Source organism: Aethina tumida, chromosome 2 (assembly GCF_024364675.1).
Source record: "Aethina tumida isolate Nest 87 chromosome 2, icAetTumi1.1, whole genome shotgun sequence".
Lineage (NCBI taxonomy): Eukaryota > Metazoa > Arthropoda > Insecta > Coleoptera > Nitidulidae > Aethina > Aethina tumida.
In genome coordinates, this window is record NC_065436.1 from 800584 (window position 1) to 822352 (window position 21769).

General features: G+C 37.5%; 3 protein-coding genes across 4 annotated transcripts in view; all 3 read right to left on the reverse strand.

Annotated features, from left to right (window-relative positions):
* Positions 1-3116: 3116 nt before the first annotated feature.
* Positions 3117-4594, reverse strand: LOC109596440 (V-type proton ATPase subunit d). The gene is made up of 2 exons (XM_020011984.2): positions 4410-4594; positions 3117-4351 (listed from the first exon to the last, which is right to left on the reverse strand). The coding sequence occupies exons 1-2, from the start codon at positions 4528-4530 to the stop codon at positions 3426-3428; spliced, it is 1047 nt and encodes a 348-aa protein (XP_019867543.1). The 5' UTR covers positions 4531-4594; the 3' UTR covers positions 3117-3425.
* Positions 4595-4715: 121 nt separating this feature from the next.
* On the reverse strand, positions 4716-6040 carry LOC109596444 (dihydropteridine reductase). The gene is made up of 3 exons (XM_020011988.2): positions 5263-6040; positions 4998-5017; positions 4716-4828 (listed from the first exon to the last, which is right to left on the reverse strand). Exons 1-2 carry the CDS (start codon positions 5987-5989, stop codon positions 5004-5006), a joined length of 741 nt encoding a protein of 246 aa, XP_019867547.1. The 5' UTR covers positions 5990-6040; the 3' UTR covers positions 4716-4828; positions 4998-5003.
* Positions 6041-6364: 324 nt separating this feature from the next.
* The window catches only part of LOC109596447 (ribosomal protein S6 kinase alpha-5), a 65809-nt gene continuing 50404 nt past the window's right edge, over positions 6365-21769 (reverse strand). For both annotated transcript variants that reach the window (XM_049963552.1, XM_049963551.1), the window contains 4 exons: positions 21558-21752; positions 9988-10126; positions 9753-9930; positions 6365-9691 (listed from right to left, as the gene is read on the reverse strand). In XM_049963552.1, coding sequence (XP_049819509.1) covers positions 7894-9691; positions 9753-9930; positions 9988-10126; positions 21558-21752 — 2310 coding nt within the window. In that variant the 3' untranslated portion in view covers positions 6365-7893. The remainder of the gene's footprint in view (positions 9692-9752; positions 9931-9987; positions 10127-21557; positions 21753-21769) is intronic.

Consider the following 21769-nt stretch of genomic DNA (forward strand, 5'->3'; position numbering starts at 1 on the left):
TCAAGTCGTCCTATTATCCCAGACATTTTAAGATGCACAAAACGCATCCAACCATAATGTGAAACATAAAAGTACCCTAATCCTTTCCCACACAGGGAAAAAACGCAATTAGATTCCCGAAACACACACACACACACGTTGCACGTACATTAATATCCTCACAGGACGAAACTGATTACGGCTCAAAGTTTTATTTGATAATAAAGTCATTGCGGAATTAGCTTTGACGGTTCACATTTGCACACAAGCCGTGTGACGCGACCGTCCTTTGTACGGCGAGGCTTCAAAGCCCTGGGATATTGATATACGTGGACCCTTTATTGTTGCGAACTCGACGAAGAACAAACTGAAATAGTTGTATAAAACGTTATCAAAGGGAATTACCGACGTATGATGATTTGTCAAGATACTTCTTGTTTGCTAGTTTTTGCACTAATGAAGAAATAATAAATTAGTCATTATCATGAGAGATGCACTAATCTACCAATTACGTGGATTTTTATGCATTGGGAATGATCCGAAGGATTCATCCAAAGTTGTTCAAAATTGGTTGAAGTTCTCCTCAATTTACGAAAGACGAATCAGTTCTTATACTATTTCCATGAGGATAGCACAGTAAATCGATAAGGTACTTCCCCCAATGCCGGACGAAATTTTCAAAAAATCTTGACCACGTACTCTTGGTTGCCTATATGGAACAATCATGTCTTGACTTCCTATATTGTTCAATCGGTGATAAGTCCGGAAATCTTGATAATTATGGCAACAAATTTACATTAGAATATTGGAAACACTCCAAGGCAACTCCCACAATATCAAGTCGGACCCTATCCTGTTAGAAAAATGGATTTTGAAGGGTCCTAAAGTAAGATATCCATGAGATCCAAAATTTTTCGGATGTGTCACTAGTCAGTCACATTATCTCTAATGAAATTAAATTAAAAATTATAATTTTCATTTATAAACTAGTTTCTTCCAATTGAGCCCGTCTTAAGAGTGTTAGGATCAACTTCTGATGCCAAATAAAGTAAATTCCAGAGGTCTAACTCCGGACAAAACCGACAAAACTTAATGTAAACTAAACCGTTGTCGAAATACCTATAATTTGGCAGGTAATTAGACAAGCTAATAGTTAGCATCTTGAGTAATTTATAAACACGAGATATATCCCCGGAACAAAGGTAATGCAGGTCTGACTGGAGCAAGACAGGAAACATGTCCGAGATACAAAGGGGGAAATTTACTCATCATTTAATCCGGCGCTGTTTATCCGCGCTACGCCGTCTCTAAATTATACATTTCGACCACATTCTTCACGTTAAATTACTCGTACGGAATTAAAGTGCGACCAGTAGTGGACTATCGCAGACAGATGATGCTGCAAATTGATAATTGATACGGGTTTGTGTCAACGAAAATTATACGTGGCACGAACCCCCGGATCGATTTATTTAGGGTATTAATTAAAGTCGTTCCTTTTTGAAGTCGCACATAAATAAAACCTTTTGATGCAGCCTCCTTGTCTGGCAATTATTCCTCATATTTGCCTTTAAAGAATCGCAACGAAACAAACTACATGCGCCGGAACTAAAAGCGACAACGACAAATTTCCCGGCGCATAAATTTTAAAAAAAGATTCTTTGTTCCAGCCCCGTTTATTACTCGTAGCCGAACCGTAAAGGGAAATCTTCGAGCGGGACGATTTAAAAACAGCAGGCTCTCTATTTAAGATATGCTAAGCTTGCAAAAAAAACTTAACAAAAGCTGCTTTGATATATAATTTAGGATGCTTTGTGAATAAATATGTTCGAAAGAAAATGGGTTAGAGAACGTCGAGGACTGAACGGCACTTTATACGCCGTATCGTGTTCTTGCGGTCGTTTTTTCTGGTTCTCTTTCGGCATATATGAATTTATAAACTTGTGTACTTTTACATCTACATCTTATTTGTTGTGTAAACAACTAATTTATAAAACAGTTTAACGTGGTGTTTGATGATCAATGTGCGGCGACACCCGAAGGGGGTAGAAATAGCATCCGAAATGAGGCAACTAATTTAATTATTTGTCACACACGAAAGCCATATAAACTTGTGTGAATAACATACTTCGTCGTACGGTTGGTTGTAAATTTCCTCGAGTACATTTTCAGTCTAAGAAATTCGTATTTATGTTTAATTAACGCGGTGAATGGTCGCATTAAACATCTGAAGTGTAATTAGTTATGAGAGTTCGGTCTAATTGCAAAACTATATTTCAAATTACACCAGACAAGCCAATATCATAACACACATAACCATGGCGGAGTTACCAAGAGTTAAGTAAACTGCAACCACAAACTTATGCATATTATAGGTCCTTTAATGTAAGGTATTCAGTCTACTTAGCTATTCTGCCTTCTTGCATAATAAATATTTTAATTATTTCATTGAACTACTAAAATATTCAGACTTTTTTTAGACAATAAATGAATACTTAATATACATATATAATATATAAATGTGTTACTAAATTTATTTTAATTATTTAAGTATAAATTAATAAGTTAATTCTGCGTTAGAACACACTGCGTCATCTCTAAGTTTCCCAGCATACTATTCTTTGTAAGTTACAGCAATCTCCCAATGCAACAAGTTGTAGGTTCAGCTTTGAAACCGGTCAACAGGGAAATCCCCCGACACTTTAAGATGTTTCGTAGCGATTGACGAGGAAATGATGGAGGGTACGAGATTAAGCTTCCACATCTTATCTATTTAACTGACAATATCTTTCTAATCTTCTTCAGAACAACCCCCAGCTATCCAAAATACGCTGTCCAACACACTATCCTCCAGCAACAGCTGCTTTTAATAAGCTTAACAGAACTAGGATTGAGGAAAAGAGTGAATAAATTTAACTTTTAGATCTATTATTGTTGACAGTAAGTTTTTTCCCAACAAAAAGGGAATAACCAGAATGTATTCACTAATTTCCTCCTAATTACTTTCCTGAAATGTTAATATCTTATTAGAATTGTGAATTTAGGTATTTACTTATTTTTTAGAACATTGTCACGTTTTTGTATTATTCAATTATTTATTGTTTATTATACGAAAAATTATGTAATAAAACGAGCTGTTCGCACTAAATCTATGTATATTTAATATTTTACAATTTCAACATTATAATGTAGGTAGAGATGTTATTAACATAACAAAAATTGAATCTGTACAGACAAAAGGTGTAAATAAATTTGCTAATAATTTCCATCCAACAAACAACATAATATACATGTATTATCACTATATTTTTACACATTATTACCCTTAACACTGACGGTTGTGCCTCATAATTTCAGAAGAATACTGAGAAAATATTTTAAAACAAAATAAAACTACACATATAACATTTAATTTAAAATGAGTAGAATGGAATGATAATTTGGGTTTAGAATATAGGTATGTAATTATCGATTTTTGCCCTGTGCTTCTGTGCGACACACTCGGCAATCCAGACAATGTTGCGGCACTCCTGCTCCTTGAGCTTCAAGTAAGAATAGAAGACGCCGAAGTGGAACTGTTGCATAAAGGCGTTGATGTTGAGACGGACTTCGTGTTCAAAGAACTTATCTTCCAAGGTCTTGTCGCCAGGGTTGTTGCCAGCACCCTCGAACAATTTGGAATATTCAGCGTAGTACTCGGCTACGGCTTTCACCTGGTCGTAGTCTTCGGCCCGGGCCAAGGCAGCCAAGCCATCGGGGTTCAATTTGCCGCAACGGGGGTACAATTTGGCCCTGTCGTCTTTGCTCAGCTCCGTGCCGAAGGAGTTGATTGTGATGATGATGGCACGACGATCGGCCTCGAAAGCCAGGATCTCGCACATGGCTTCGGCGGTGGTGCCCCCGATTTGCTTGCAGAACTCATAGAACGCTTCCAAGTACGCTTTGTAGAGGGTGTTACGGATGATTTCAATGTTCATTTCATCCAAATCTTGTTCACTGATGCAGTCCACAAAGAATGGGGCCAATGGTGTGTCCACAAGGACAGCATTGTATAATTCAGCTGGGGTGGAAGCGACGTGTATGGCTTCCATTTGTTCGAAACTTCCCAGTGGGTGACACTTGGGAATGAGCTCCCCAATGGGACGTTGGTGCAAGGTGCCTGTGATCAACAATATGATGTTGTCAATCATGTAGCTGTACGTTATGAAGTCCAAAAATGTCGACAGGGGCTCAACAGCATGATTCCTCATGTGTTGGAATTCAATTACAAGTTTTTCACGTAGTTTATTGTCAATTGTGGAGACAGCCAATGGAGAAGGCTCATTAGCCAGGAAGGTACCATAGTCTGTCCCTTGCAAGTGCAACTTAAGATCTACAATGGAAAAAAAACACGTAACATAATTATTACCTTGATCCAATTGAACATTTACCTTCCAAAGTTTCACACTGCACCAAATTCAAATAGTCTCCCTGTTTCAGGATGCCGCATTTGAAGCCCCTGCACAGGCCCTCCAAATAGCCGGAGTCTATGTTGAACAGGGCCCCCTTCATTTTAAAATTTCACGGCTGTATTGGAGCTCACAAGACACAAATTCTACACCTCGCCCAAGTGTCATATGATTATTGTCAAAACTTGGCGCATGCGTCTCACGGACAATAAATTCGAATTAGGCATTTTAGTCCATCTTTGTAAATTTTTATTAACATTTCGTGCACAATTATTAATAAAAATGCGATTCAAATAATATATAATTTAATTTAACTGTACGTATTTCGCAAAAATAGTTTTATTTTTGTGGCGCCCTCTCTTGGATTCTTACTGAAGTATTACTACCGTGCACGAGGATATCTGGAATTGTGCACAATTAATATAAATAATTCATCTCACATGTTTCATGACATGTGATCATTATTGTTGTTGATAAAGTGTAGGTCAAAAAATAAATTAATATGTATTTTATGAACACTTAAATAAATAGTTTAGATTAGTTGCATTTTCATTGTTCATTCGTACTTACTTGGATTTAAGCAGATACATCTGAAAATATAAAAAAACTTAAGACAATTATACCATATTATTTAATTATGTCGGATTTTGTAATTTAATTGAGTGTCCTAAATATTATAATTTGTTATTCCTAAAGTAAACCGTTCTGTACCTAAATTACATATAGTATGTCTTCTTAAACATTGAAAACAAATAAAATCCATCAAATAAATGAGTCTAGTGTTTTTATTTTCAATCCTAATGGTTTCGTTGTTAACTAGTCCGAATCTAATTACCGTATATCGATCTAACTTCCATATACAGTCCCGGACCGATTTCCCTAAGGGATTCTGATGCAACTTTGGGCTTTTTTAATTTGGCGACGAAATGTACCATATTGGAAGGCGGTTGTTCTTCCCCTATGGACCATTTAAAAAAGATCTCAGCTATTATATCTAACGGTGAGGCGTTGTATGGTGTTTCCATCACGATGTCCGGTACTATTTCCACTATGCGAGTACCACGCGGTAGTCCGTTATCTCTTTGCGACACCAACGACTTCACCAGGAAATGGATGGAATTCTTAACGATGCTGTACGGCAAATACTTAAGACTCGGCTCCATAGCAGCTTTGGAACCAGTCAGCAGGAAGATCCCCTGTTCCTTAAGATGTTTCGTAGCGATTGACGTGGAGATGATGGAGGGCACGAGATTAAGCTTCCACATCTTATCCATGCAGCTGACGATGTCCTCCAGACTCCCAGCAGAACATCCTCCGGCGACGCAGAACACTCCATCCAACACACTATCCTCCAGCAACAGCTTCAACGTGATCAGAATGGCTTGTTCCTGTTCTTTGAGAGAAAGCACTTTGTCGACTATGATGTTGTGATCTGCCTCGGAGTTTTCGTGGGAGTCCACCGATATGACCCAGAAGTCGTTGGACTTGAAGCAAGAGACGCATCTCGCTCCCAAGGCGCCGCTCCCGCCGTAGATTAGAACACGTCCGATGTGGCGGCTCATTTTTTAAGTAAAGTTCACGGTTAATTTTTATGACATGTTATTATTGTCTGCCAAAATTACGTCAATGGAGTTACAACAATAAAAATATCTGTCTATTGATAATAAATAAATGTTTATTAAATGCCACCCTGTATATTTATAATGTTGTGTTTTTTGGCATAAGATGTCCACAGTGCTTTTTTCTAAAATTTTTTATTAAAGCCATAGAAAATCTTTATTTTGTCTAAAGTGTATAATATAAAGACGTGTTTGTAAGACAAATACTTAACTTCAACACAGCTTTGGAACAGGCCAACAGGGAAATCCCCTGATCACATATGGATTATATAAATTGATTGTGCTCAATTATGGGGATTAAAAATAAAAATGCCAATATAAAGAATCAAAATATTTAATACTAACATAAGGCAATTACATAAATATGTAGTATGTTGCCTACAAGCAAGACAGCCTCTAGAATAAAGAGGTAAAAGGCACTGTCTACTTGGTCTATCATTTTCATATAAATATTTCCCTTCTTTCATAAAAACTGCCATATACAAATAAACAAATACTATCGTACTAGCAAAGTAAGTAATATAAAATTAAAATACTACATTAAGTGATTATTTTATGTAAAATTGTACCTGAGTGCAAAACAAAAACAATTAATAAGGTAATATAAATAATAGTTGACATACTATCCCATAACTAATGAACATACAATGACTAAAAAATAGACCAGTTTATTGTTATGTTTATACAGATATACGTTTGTAATTCTTTTTATTCATTTTATATTATAAATTTTAAGAAAGTGTATTTTTCCACATAAATATATATTCCAAGTTTCAACCATGTCATAATTTTCACCACAAATCGTTCGAAAAAATATTTATTATACATTTGATAATTGCCTAAAAAACTAGGTGGGGAATATATATACATTTTTCAATTGTTTACTACATCATACATTTCAAATTAATAAACGTTCTAATTATTCTCAAACAAAAAAAAATTATATATTTTTGATATGCTCATAAATGGTGGTCATCGAAATGAGTCAAACTAATTGTAAATTTTTCTACACTTTGATATACATGTGGTAAATCCAATTCAATTAATAATTGTTGCTCAATTCTACATCCACCAAATATAAAAAATTAATGTGTCATCACATAAAACCAAAATCATTAAGAAACAATGCCATAATATGTTTTGTTGTTGTTTTGTTTTCTTTCTTTAAAAAGGTGTTAATTTAAAAATGTGTAATAATTCAAATATACCTATAAAATTTTTGTAACATTGATGGTTGGTTGCGATTTAATGACTAACAATATAAAAAGGCAGGTAAGAGACGTACTCGTCTTTTACCCATGAGATGATCTCGTGAAAAAATCACTTTTGATGAATTAAATCAAAATTGTACATAATTAATGTTTTACTAATTCCAAAAATGGGCAAAAACGATTTGTTTCACGAGGAAATAAAATTTAATATTAATTGCAACCACCCAAAGAAAATAACACTTCAACATTATCTAAATCTTAAATCTGTATAAAACAATTATACATAAAGAGTAAACGAGAAATGTACATTTACAAAAATGTTTAATTCATACATTTATATATATACAAATTTTTGGTATTCCTTAGTTGTTTCTTTCGGTCTAAGAAGTGCACTTAAATGATGAATCGCATATACAATGGAACAAACAAGTACATGTGACCGGTAATAAAACAGTTACATTTTTCCAGTAAAACCTTTATCACATTGAGAGAATTTGTTGAATGGCACAAAGATTAAACCGCATCGATGTATATTTTCATAATGGTATACACTTCAGTTCGATCTTTGTGTATCACTGTACATTTTATTATTTTTTACAAAAAACATACTAAATTGATTAAATTACACTACGGGGTCTACCGGTGCACCTTTTTCTTCTGCCCCCTCCGGCTCGGAGCCGGCGCGGCCTTTTTCCTGACTTTAGTTTCTGGTGTGCCCGTCGCGACCGGCTCCAACCCTGTCGCGTCCAACTTCCGTTTCCTCCTGTTCGGAGGCAACTGCAACAGCGGATCCATGTCGACTTCCAGTCTTTGTTTTCTGATTCGTTCGCTCTGCCTCGTCTGTACGTAGACCTTCTTTTCCCGCTTCTTCTTTTCCACTTTGACGTCCACGGAGCTCTTGTCCGACACCACGATGCCGCTGGAGCCGGTCGACTCCCGGTTTTCGTACTTTGAGCTAGTGTCGGAGCTCCTTAGGCTCGATGAGCTTTGAGAGGTGATCGTGGAAGGATTGGAGCTGAACCTGTCCAGGAATTCGGACGTCTTGGTGTCGCCGAAAATGAACACATTGTCTTTTTCCGCTGGATTGGTGCTGGGTTTGGGGTTGTCTTGTTTGTCGTCAGTCTTTTTGATGTCGAGTGAGTGTTTGGTCTTGGTGGAGAGAGGCGTGGTCGGATCGCTCTTGAGAGAGCCTTCGCTCGTGAAACTGGACGATGACGAGCTGTTGTTGTCGGAGGAACTTTTCTTCAGTCGGCGACGTTGCGCCAGCTTGGCGATGGACACGTCCTGCAGTCGGAAGCCCTCCCGTTGCGCTCTGTGGAAGGCGTTGAACGTGGTTTGGAGGCTGAGCTCGGCCGGCGTGCCCGTAAGTACATCGGGGGTCATCAGCGGCGTCTGGGGGAAGTTTTGGCTGCCCTGCACCCACGAATTGTTCTGCAGATCGACCATTCTCAGTCTTTGGCTCGGGTTGACCGTCAACAGACCCTGTACCACAGCCTTGGCTTCGTCGCTGACGCCCTCCCAGGCGGGGGTGTCGAACGAGAATTCGCCTTCCTTGATGCGCTCCATTATGGACGTCACGTTCTCGTCCCTGGAGCGGGCGTGGAACGGCGCCTTGCCACACAGCATCGTGTACAATATCACGCCCAGACTCCACAAATCACAGTTTTCGTCGTATCCCTCGGGATCGCCCTTTAATACTTCCGGCGCCGCGTAGTGCAGCGTGAAACAAGGAGTGTGCAACGGCTCCTTTTCTTTCTTCAGTCTCGCGAAGCCGAAATCTATTATCTTGATCTCGGCCGTATCTTCCCCAGAAGTGAACACGAGATTCTCCGGTTTCAGGTCCCTGTGCACGACACCGCGAGAGTGCATGAAATTGACGGCGCCCACCAGCTTCCTCAATATCAACGAAGCCTCGGACTCGGTGAATTTCGACTTCTTCCTTATCCTGTCGAACAGTTCCCCGCCCTTCAAATACTCCAGCACCAAATAGTTGAAGTGCTCGTCCTGTATGAACGCTTGCAGCTTAACTATGTTGGGGTGGCCCTGGCAGGCCCTCAACAAGTTCACTTCCTGCGAGCAATCCTTGGTCCTGCTCACAATCTTAACGGCAAACTCCTTGCCGGTTTCCTTGTGGACGCACCGCCTGCACACGCTGAAGGTGCCGTCGCCCAGAATCTCCTCGTTGAGATCGATGTCGTACGCCTGGAAGAACTGGGAGTTGTTCAGTTTGCAGTTTATGAGCGACGTATTGTCGTGCTGCTTGGTCGGCTGGAGTATCTCCTCGCTGATCACGTTCTTGGAGAAGAGGACGGAGGGCGCCACGTACGAGTAGCCCTTGAATATTTTGTCGTAGTTGGGCGGCACGACCGCCGGCGAGTCCCGCGGCGGCATCGCCGTGAACTCCTCGCTGAAATTGGACACGTCCAATTCGTTCCTGAAAAACGGTAACGAGGTGTTAGGTCTCAATCGTGGGGGGTGGTTGCGAACTGTATTACCTGATGACAGGTTTGAATGGGGCGGGGATCTCCTTGCGTTCCAGCTTGTCCCAGTCCAGGTCTTTGAAGAAGGCGTGTCGTTTCAGCTCTTTGGCATCCTCCTCCCCACCGCCCAGCCTTTTGCGTGGGTCCTTGACCAGTAGCTTGCTTATGAAGTCTGAGACGTCTTTACCTAAACCTGCAAATTTCACATTAGTAAAACAGTTTCAAGTTTTATTAATAGGGGGGAACTTACTGTCTGGGATTGGAGGGGTGGTTTTGAGTATTCTCCTCGATATTTCTTGCTGAGTATTCCTCTCACCCTCGACGGTGAATGGGGAGGCTCCGGTTAGTAATTCGTAAGTTAACACACCTACAGACCACCAATCAACAGCCTGTAACAAATATAAAAGTGAAATTAATTAATTTGATCATTTACATTTGTTTTGCTAATTTATAGACACCTTATAATTTAGATTCTTTGCAAAAATCATCTTCGTGTTCGTTCCAAGGTAATGGTAGATAATTTTGTCATTTATTACAATATGTTATTGATTAATTGCATAGGTGTTGCATGAATTATTAATGAACTTGATAAAATTTCTCTAGTCGTAAGAGTAATTATTTGTTTTATCAACTTTTTCATGTAAAAAAATATAGATATCATAATTAAACACCACAAGTCACTCTCTTTCAAGCCATTAGCATAATTATGGTTCTCACGACAGTATCCCGGGAATTATATCCTTTTGTTGCGGCCAAATAATCTTGCCAAATTGAAAGAAACACTTTTACTTCAATAATCGGGGTTAATTATCGACTAAATTGTGTTTTTTCTGTGACACTTGGAGGCGTCTAGCCATGACCTAGCTTAAAACGAAAATAGTGGAGTCTGGTTGCATTAAAAATACAATATTATTTACGAGTGCAATTTAAAAATAAGCACAAACAATCTTGTAAACGGTAAATTAAAACAACATTGTTAAATCGCAGACTGCAATGGAATTACAATGTGGGATGGACTGTTATTATTAGAAAGTCCTTGATGAATTTTTATTATGTAACGACGAGAAGCCCGGGCCAAATTATGCCACCGAAAAAAATGCCAGGCATGCATTTTAAAGTGTGTTAATGAAGCGGATCAATTTACCATTTGCTGGGGGAATTTGAATGTTGGAGTATATGTATTAATTATTGTTTTAGTGGTGAAAGTTTTTCATAGAATGTTGCTTGCAAGTAATAGTATGTCATTATGTTCCGTATTACACAAAACTGGATTCGGATGCTACGTTTCAGTTGCACAATCCTCCGTTTAAACATTATGTTTATTTGTTTCTGAGGCGCAATAAAAAGCAGCCAGTTAGTTATTTCACAGCGGTTTCAATTAGGAGAACAATACGAAATTTTAAATTAAGCCGTTTAGTGGGTTAGAAAAGTGGCACAACGGCGACAAGATCTAATGAAATTTTGGTCGAAATATACTTAAAAATGATCTTGAGACTTGGCGACACGTGTAACACGACCGACAATTATCTATAAACGGTTTTAATAGCTAATAATTAGATGATAAGATGCTGCCATTTAACAGTCATTGGTTGGACATATTTTTAAAAACAACACACACCTAATGGTTGATACGCGTGGCATATAATCTGGCTGTCCCCCAAAATTATGATTAAAGGTTACTGGTTTAAATTTATTTAGTGATACACTTTCAGTATCACATTAAACTTTAAGTGGAACATTCAAGTAAATGTCCACTAAAATAATTACACTTAGAAATGTAAAGTCTTCAAAAAATTGGAATATTTAGCAAGTTTTAGCATGTAAAAAGCATTCTTTAAGAAGTTTATAATCAAAAGCTTTTGCTGTAATTTAATAGGAACACTCAAGAAAGTGTGCAGTAAAACAATTACAATTAGAAATGTGAAATCTTCAAAAAACTGGAATATTTAGCAAGTTTTAGTATGTAAAAGGCATTTTTATAAAGTTTATAATCAAAAGCTTTTGCTGTAACTTAATAGGAACACTCAAGAAAGTGTGCAGTGAAACAATTACAATTAGAAATGTGAAATCTTCAAAAAACAAGTTTTAGCATGTAAAAAGGTTGTTTTAAGAAATTTATAATTAAATTATATCCTTGTGTTTAATTATAATTAAAAATTGAAGATGGTATTTCTAAATTCGGCATTGCCGAGTTTAGAAACAAATTCCTTTGGGCCAAGGCGACTGCACTTGCAGGATATCCATTAATTAGACCCAAGGTTAGCTTGCAGCCAGGAAAGACATCTTAACCAGTGATTCACCGTCCTGCCTATTCACGAAATTAACGCTTCAATTCTTTCTGGTGTGTGCGCGTCCAAAAACGATTTTTTCTACAGTTTGCCGCATTATTGCCCAATTCAGGGAAAGTCCAAGCACTTGACAACAACGTGCCGGGCCGCGATACGGCGTCCGCCGTGACCCACTTGACTTGTTTCAATTTTTTTTCCCAACACACACACACACACACACACCGGAATCACTATACTTTTCATCACATTCCTTTTAACTGTATCCGTGAGTTTACAGTTATACGGTTTTGCTTTTCGACGCTGGATCGGCGACACTGACCTCTTAAACGGCTCGCACATTTCAAAACAATCGCCGTTCCTCATGATTTATTATAATTTCGATAAGTACGAGCGTGCACTTAAAGTGAAAATTGCAGCGGCGACAATTTATCCTTTCTACAACACATGTCGGTTGTGAAATCGAGCCACGCGTTCAAACTTACATGCTTAGTTAAATATAGAAATTAGCTGAATGCATGCATAACTTAATCTTTTGTAAAACTAGATTTAATCCCCTGATAGCACACCTAAAAATACGGTGCTAATTGTTTAACTCAAGGAACGTGCAACAGATCAATAATAATGTAGTTTTGATTTCATCCGGGCAAGTGTTTACATCTGCACGTCGTAAGCGTTTCCTGCAACGGACATTACCGTTATGGGCACGAATTGGCATCGCGGCCGAAGAAGAGCTCCGGCACAGTGAAAGTAGGATATGCCGTTTAAATAATGTTTACACACACCGTGCAACACAAGCAGGGCGACTTGCAACAATGTTTCAAGTGCCCGTTTCGGCGTGCCGCAGCGCCAAACTCCATTTTGTCATCAATCAAATTATTAACCACCAAATGGGTCTTTGTAATTGTGGGTTATTCATTTTTTCCTTTCTTTTGGGTTAAAAAAAAGAGGAGACTCTTTGTTTCATTATTTATTTGAATAAACTTTCATATTAAATTATTATTAGAAAGCTTTTGAAGCTCTTTGTAATAGTATGTAATTTATTTATTGCAATTTATCTGGGCTAAAAAAGGAAAAAAAGCTTTAAGTGATTTACCAAACTATTATTTTAAAGCTTTTTTAAGTTTTTAGTAACTGTATATTATTTATTTTTCCCAACTTTTTTGGGGTTAAAAAAGGAAAAGCTTTAAGTGATTTAAGTTTCGCATTAAATTATTATTAGAAAGCTTTTTTAATGTCTTTGTAATAGTATGTAATTTATTTTTTTCAATTTTTCTATGCTAAAAAAAGTGAAATTATTATTTGAAAGCTTTAAACTCTTCGTAGTTATATGGTATTTGTTTTTTCTAATTTTTTTGACCTAAAAAGGATAAAAAACTTTAACTAGATTAAGTTTTTGATTTATTTGAATAGGTTTTCGTATTAAGAAATTATTTGAAAGACTTTTAAGCTCTGTAATTGTATTCTATTTATTTTTTCCAATTGTTTTTGGACTAAAAAAGAAGGGAATGTTTTTAGTTTATGATCTGTATTATATATTTATTATGTGAAAGCTTTTTTAAACTTATAGTAATTGTATCTTATTATTTTTTAGGCTAAAATGGAAGAATTTTAAATGATTTGAAAGTAAATTGAAGATGGAACAAGGTTAATATCATCCTGAAACTGTTACCAACGAAGCAATTAGTTAATATCTGGTGCAACATATTTAGAAATAGGCCAGTCACTAAATTACGATGAATTACCCATTAGAAAGAGGTCTCTTGCAATAAGTTTCATCAAAAAGTTGAAGAAATGAGTTCCAGATAATTAAGTGACAGTTCCAATTCTGTATGTAAATGGGCATTTTATTGGACATACTGTTGGAGAAGTGGTTAAAAAAGACCACATGTCGCATTTCAGACTCAAAGGAAGCCTCAAAATGTTATGTGGGAAGTTCTACCTGATCACATGGATGAAATAACTTTTCCTGACAGCTAATATTTTAGTCAATTTGCTGCATTGTTCGAGAACAAGACGTACAGTTATAGTTTCGAGCATTAATTAGTGCGAAGATCAAATTAGAGCACCTCCTAACGAGGTCCAAACGAGTTACGGTACATCCCGCCGTTTGAATCGTCGAAAACGAACCGGTGAAATGCAAATAACGAGCCGGATGCAACTCGAATTAATCCCGTCTGGGATTAAATATTCAACAATTTCCAAGTATTATTCGTTCTGAAACACTTACGTTCCATTATCGCGTCACAAAAGTGCCTTTTGACTAACTGGGACAGCCGCATAATAAAAAGAAAACAACAAAAACCGACTTGATTAGAAGATCCAAGCAGATAACGTGGCGCAACGTCCACAACAACAATAGAGGTGGCCGCCGTCAAAGTCGCCAAAGCGACCGAAACGGCGACCCCGTTTCGTTTCAGCCGGTGAAATGATTTCATCATCGCATCCTAGATGCACTCTTCGCTGTGGCGTTACGTAAAGCGAGGGATAAACCACACGCCGGCTGTCGACTGTTCTAAGGTTACAAGCAGCACATGGAACGCAAGTGTCTAGAGTTATCAGCGATATCTGCGACATGTGTGCGTGCCACGAAACAGGTTGGTACAGTCGTATCCATCGGCTCCCGGATTCGCGTGAGCTGAGAGCAAAAAGGGGGCGGACGAAGGAGCAGTCGGGATGGTAATCATGGCCTTTTGACGTGGGAACCCGCAACATCTGGACAATTGTAGCGATTTACTGTCAAACTTTAACAATACCATTATTTCTTTGCTTGCATTAATTAAGAGCTTGGCCTACCATAATCAGTTCCAAAGTTTGAATGCACCGACGTCGCCTCGTGTGACGTCTGAGGTGGAGATAAGATAAATTCCTTGTTTCTAGCTTGTTGCAGCCCGTTTCGGGACACATGTTCGCTTGCGCGTGTCCCCCCTTGTTTGAATTGCGTGCACGTGTCCACGAATCGGGGACACATTGGAAATAGCTGGGCAAACTCTATAACCGTAATGTGACTGACAATCATCTCCAATCAAACAAAGATTTGTTGCCATTTCCGGACGTGGTGGCCAACGAAAGTGTTGTGCACCAGTTTCGGTCACAGGCGGTTCACTTCGGTGACCCAGATCGATGGGTAAACATTGGCTTCATGGCGAATGCTGGAAATGTCGAATGTTGGAAATGTCGGATGCCCGAAACGGAAATATCCGAGCGCATTCGAGTCGGTGTCATAATGTGCGTGCCGGTAACTTGTGCGCATGCTCAGGGAGGAACTGCATATGGGAATCACTCAACAGCAACCCCCAATTATAAGTATTCAGGGTATTCAGGGTTACACACCCAATATTATGAATAATTTCAATTGGTACATAAATATTAACGTGTTTTATAAATTTTAGATTTAAATGAATATCTTTTACAATAAAAAATGTATGAAATACTTGATACACATTAAATTGTGAAATGGGGAAATGTAACACAATGTGACAAAAACATCATCATTCTTAAAACTGTTCAATTTTTATAAATAATCTGAAGTATTATATTGTGAAAATGTGAAAACCTCAATTTATTTAAATAATGAAACAAAATATGTAACTGTTACTAAATAAGTAAATAAACACTTTACCCTGATGATACCTTAACAAAGTTTCGTGTTTAATGTAATATTTTTAGTTAAATAAATTACTTTCTATTTATTTATAAACTTAGTATTGTTCAGAAGTAATTATTCAAAGTGGAAATAATGAATACTTTAATAATTTACCTTAATTTTTGTGATTCATATTAATTAAAGACGTTTTATTGTGGTTGATTGTTGTAAGTAGTTGGTTAAATATAGAAAACACCTAAATTTTGCACCAATTTGATATTGTCCTAATATATAATGGTTAGGGTTCATTTAACAATTAATTATTTGATAAAGTTTATAAGCAAATATAGTTTGTTCATAAATTGGTTGAACTTTTATAACCCAATCAACTAAAATATTAAAAAAACTCCTTTTTCTGTAATAAATATTATTTAATAAATGTCACACATAAAACTTACTAGTAATTATAATCAATTAAAAATTTTCAACAGATATTAACTATAATTGTTTGTTTTGAATACAGAAAATTTTTAGGTTAAGCGTTAATCGTCGGCCTGATGACACCGCGTAGATGAAATGAACGAATTAAAGTACACAGACTCTGTGTCACAGAGTAGGCCATAGAACTCCCAGCAGAGTAGGTACAAATGATTTCGTAAATAATGGACGTCCCAATATTGAATATGTTGTTATCGACGTTTACCCATTGTCCGATTGTTGGGTGCTTGAAATCGGCACGATCTGGCGGCTCGACTAGGCAGTTTTTGCGAAACTGGCGCAAAAACTTTCACCTTGAAACAGTTGTATAACTTAAATTAGGTTATGAACGGTCTAGTTTACCGTATCCTTGCATAATTTTATTATTGAAACAGTTATCTTCGTTAGGCAATAGCTCAGAGGAGTGGTGACGGAGGGGGGGACTATCCAAAGTGTGCCACTGCATTTTACTGCTGCGGCAGGACTGGCACACAATAAGGTCTTCAGGAAGTATGCGGTTTAGGTAAAAATTACAGGAAAATCGGCCGTGAACAATAAAAAGTGTTCACACAAACTGGAGAATTTACACTTTCTAAATTTGGACGATTATAAAACTTTTATAATTACTCAGCGGCGCCGTTGGGAACCTTCCTAGAGCACGAAACAATAAAGGGGATCCACTCGATATTTATGGGATCAAACTGATTAATTAAAGGAAAAGAGACGTGAAACGAGAAGGAGGACAGTGTTGGCCTGGCGCGCGAATTGCGTTAACCTAAAAACCCACTTCGATAAATCCATCCAAGGCTGCACATCGGCAATTATTGGCGTTGGGACGCGTGCCGCTCTAGCCGGGCTAAAATGACCGGTTTTCTTTCACTCCACAAAGGGGTGGGCGGCTAATCATTTGTTTTTTGGGGTCCCCACCCTAATAACATGTTCGAGCTCATCGATTTACTCGAAACAACTTCTTCTGTCTCTTCAAGGCTGTAGCTCATCGTAATTATTTATGTAGAATGTACCAGAAGTGTGTTACAATATCTCGTGTTACATGATCAAACGCCATAAATTAATATCATTACCAATATAATACATAATTCATTTATTATTACTATTAAAATATCTGTAAAAAATCACCTGTTGTAATATTTTACATAAGAACAAAATAACATAATTGTTTTTTATACATTAATTGCAGTTTTTTACACATAAATCCTTCTTCAAACTTTCACTCGAAAAACAGATTCGTTCCCTTTTCAAATTGACACACCCCAGGGACCATTCCTCCCCCAATCCTTAGGAAGTAAGTGACTGAGGAGACTTTCGAATGGTGAAATTTCTTGGTATTGGCTTTTTGATCTTGCGTTTGGGAGATGATTTAACGGTCGGTTGGGCTGGCATGTAAAAATAACTGCGGCAAATCGACCGTACGGTATCCAGAGCGAGTGTGAACTAAAAAGACTGATTGTGCACTCGATGGATGAATTAAAACTGTTGTAAGAGATGGATAACATGTTTGCTACAATGCATTTCATGATTACATGTTTTAATATTACAAGATAAATGTTGACTGTAGAAATTGTAATAAATAACGACATTAAAGCTGTTACAACATTCATATCAATTTTATTTAGATGAATAACAACAACTTTATTATTTTTTATTCATTGATTCGTTGCATAATGGTGGAAAGGAATAGTATAAAGTAGTTTTGCAAAATAAGGTAACTACTTTACCCAGATAAATGTCAAATTGTTTTAATCTTTACAGTTTTTCACTCTGGTTTATAGCTGATTTAATTATCTTCAAGATTCACATTTCATTTAATTATATAACACTGAAAAGAACTAAAGTTTTGTACAATAAAGTAATTACTTAATGAAATGTCATATTAGTATCAACGAAAACAAAGGTTTTTGTTCTAGTTTATAACTGCTATTTAAAGAAACTTTTATATTTAAGTCAATTACTTATAAAAAGTAAAGTGTTTAAGTTAAATAAGATAAGTAAGATAAGTTTACTTAGTTTGGTTCAGCTTTTATTAACTAACAAGCTAAAAACATATTAATTTTATAAACATACTAACAGTTTTCGTGACTTAAAAATCTACTTTACCGGCTCTAATGTCAATTTTTTAACTTATACAATGAGACAAAGTTAGAGAGAATAGAGAGTATGTATTCACAATAAATTTAAAATTCATTTAAGAAGAGGTTTTTGCTCTAGTTTATTATTTAGATACTAGACATTGTAGCTTGATGGTGATGATTTTTACAATTTGTTTCATTTATTGGTTAAACATGTATGTAAAAGGTAAGGTAAGAGCACAACCTCGTCCGTCCAACTATAAATCACCCATTCAAACTTCCCGAACGTTTACACGGCCATAAAACGTAGAACTGTCCGTATTAAAATTCCAACCTGGCGGAATGCAAAACACGTTAGTTCTTTTTTTATGCGCATCATCCGATTTCACCGTCTCGAACCATCGAAACATCGAAACACATGCATTCCTCCATCCTCCATTGACATTTCATCCGACACAATAACGCATCTGCAAAACCGCCGTCCATAAACAATGAACAATTCCCGATCGACAACAATGGAAGTGAAAGCCACATGACATAATCGACGTACCGAAGATTCATCCCGGTCCCAGCGGGAACAGGCGGTTTCTCGCCCGCAACCTTGATCGCCATTCGATTTTATTATTATCGACTGCCGTTTTACTGTTACATAAAAAGCCGTACGGTGCGCACAAAGTACCGTCACGGCCGCCACCACGCCTGGAACGTGTCCCAATTCGCTAATTCGTGATTCGGGACGCAACAGCTCGAAGACGAAGACATTACACGCGTTGTGGATGAGCCGTGATTTGTTTCGACGCGGCTATTATTCGGAGAAGCCATTTCAAGCTGTCGCAACGCAAACATCTCATTTTATCCGGACGCAAATTCGACACTGGATAAGTTTATCCGGGCGGAAATGCGCATTGTTCGATCGTGTAATTTGCCGCAACAAATATTACTTAGGAAGGAAGTGCTTACGGAGATCTAGGAATTTGACATACGAGCCGATAAAGTAGATGTCTAACTTTCAAAAACTGTAATTACAGTTCTAAAACTGATGTTTTTTATATTTCTGTTCGTAACTTGCATATTAAACCAAAGTGATTGTCTTTATTTTTCATAATTTCACATCATTTAACGGAAATTGAACAAATTTTTTCATAATTTTGATTTTACTTTAAGAAAAAACTTAAGATAATTATCTCTTACTCCCATTTTTCAACTCAAAACTATTTAAATTTATGACCTTGTCTCACCGTGTAGATTAAAAATTGACATAAGAGCCGGTAAAGTAGATACCTGGCTTTCCAAAATTGTTACAACGTTTCTAAAACCGAAACAAACGGATCGACCGCAATTAAAAACAACGTCAAGGTTGAAAAAAGCTGTAGTTGCACAAACGCGACTTATGTTAATGCCTAACCGTGTAACTGGGCTTTCGATTTCTAACGATCGACGGGCAAACCGTTGGCATTTCATACGTCCCGAAAACGATTTGCACAGATAACGGCACATAAAAAGTAATTTAGATAAATACAAACGAGCTTCTGAAAGGTTAATTGCGAATGCGTTTAGCGGTTGTGTGTCACGTCCTCGTGGCCGTGCACTTTTATTTTTTAATATGTATCTGTGAAAATTGTCCGACGCGGGCCCGATTAATTCAGTCCGTGTGCGAGCAACGTTTCCACAGTTAACAGTTAGTTGCGGCGTACCGAAATTCGTGAATGAAGGTACCACGAAACGTGCATTGTCCGACGGTGGTACCGTTAATGGGAAAAAAGTGGCATTAGCATTAGGTTCGAGTGCCGGACATCGGCCACATGTGAGAATTGTGTTTTTGATAATGGGTTTTAAACATTTCGACGTTTAAATGCCGCAGTAATGGATCGACCAGATGGTACCAACATGGCGGAGATTTATTCCAATAATAATAATAATAATGTTAATGTGGATTTAAATTTGTTCAAAGCTGGAGAACGGCCCAAGTGGATTGTTCTGGTTCCATCATTGTTATTAAACAAGTCGAACAGTTATATTGATTGTCTGTTACATTGTTATACATTATTTTCCATATCCATTAACTTAATTAGGATTGGATTCAGAGCAGATCAAATCGCGTGATGCAAAACCGACTTTTCGTCCTCCAATAAACTGGATTGATGGCAATATTGACTGTGGAATTGTTAACGTATTTATATTTGTGTTGTTTCAATTTATAGGAAGCAAAAGCGATTCCGCACGTGTGTCTCGGGTAATAAATAACAATATCAGTAATTATTCATACCTGCGCACAGTTCAGGACCATTTTATTAATAATAATCACAAAACAATTAAATAAAAAACTACTTATTAATGATAAACCGGTCACACATTTATATTTTAGTCGGTACTTCCTGAATAACAAATCAAATTGAAAGCTTTCTTTCGAAAAATATTGAGAGTATTCAGTGTGTGAGACTTCCTGAAACCGCTGAAAATTGCAGCCACCCCTCTAATAATTAAACCCAGTGATTAAGGCCCCATAACACATTGTTTGTTTAACGCCAACAATAAAAAGATATCGATTACGGGGTCGGCGTTTGGTTTTCATCCACGGTGCGTCACCGACAAATGGTCGCCCTCCAAACGTGCCCGCATGAAAGATGCATGAAGTGGCACGTATTTTTTTTTTCACTATTTATCAAGTTGGTCGGACACCTTGGTCGCGACCCGGCACAACAATTAGCTCGTCTTTTAATCGAGCCACACGCTCAATTAATGCCACTTTTTTCCGACCATCTTCCACTAAGGTTGCTTTTTAATGACACTTTTTCCGACGTAACACTGAATTAATCACATGCTGGCGATTATGTCGCGACCTCGTGTTTATAATAGTAATAATAGTTATGATAGAAACAGTGTCACCGTTAATTTACCTAAACTTGACTCTGAAAGATAAATGAAGAGAAGCTCCAGCTTCACACCGTGTTTCCACAGCTTCATATACTTAGATTATCGATTGTGGATGATGAGTCTATTTCTGAAGTTGAAAAACAATTGGAGAACTTTGAAGATGAAGATCCATCTTCACACCGTGTTTCCACAGCTTATTTTACTTAGATAATCGATTGTCAATGATGAAGAGTCTATTTCTTTACTTAAAAAACAATTGGAGAACATTGAGGATGAAGATCCAGCTTCACACGGTGTTTCCACAGCTTAATCTTCTTAGGTTATCGATTGTCAATGATAAAGAGTCTATTTCTTGACATAAAAATCAATGGGAAAACTTTGAGGAAGAAGATTCGGCTTCATACCTTGTTTCCACAGCTTAATCTACTCATGACTGATGAAATCCAGACTGATTTTATCTTTATCCACTCAGATAAGCAATTATCAGTGATTGAAAGGGTTTTGTACTTACGATATCGTGTCCCTGGGTGCCGCCCTTGACCACTTCCGGGGCCATGTACTCTATCGTGCCGCAGAACGAGTACGCCCTTTGTTCGCTGTCGGCGCGGGGCAGTTCCTTGCTGAGGCCGAAATCGGTCAGCACTATGTGACCGGACTCGTCCACCAGGATGTTCTCCAGCTTGATGTCTCTGTAGATAATCCCCAGCTGCAAATAATAAAGAA

Bases quoted from the DNA above. Each gene is read 5' to 3' on its own strand.
- LOC109596440 (XM_020011984.2), bottom strand. From the start codon at position 4,530: ATGAAGGGGGCCCTGTTCAACATAGACTCCGGCTATTTGGAGGGCCTG. The intron at 4,352-4,409 runs GTAAATGTTCAA...TTTCCATTGTAG, and splicing joins GCAGTGTGAAACTTTGGAAG to ATCTTAAGTTGCACTTGCAA.
- LOC109596444 (XM_020011988.2), bottom strand. From the start codon at position 5,989: ATGAGCCGCCACATCGGACGTGTTCTAATCTACGGCGGGAGCGGCGCC.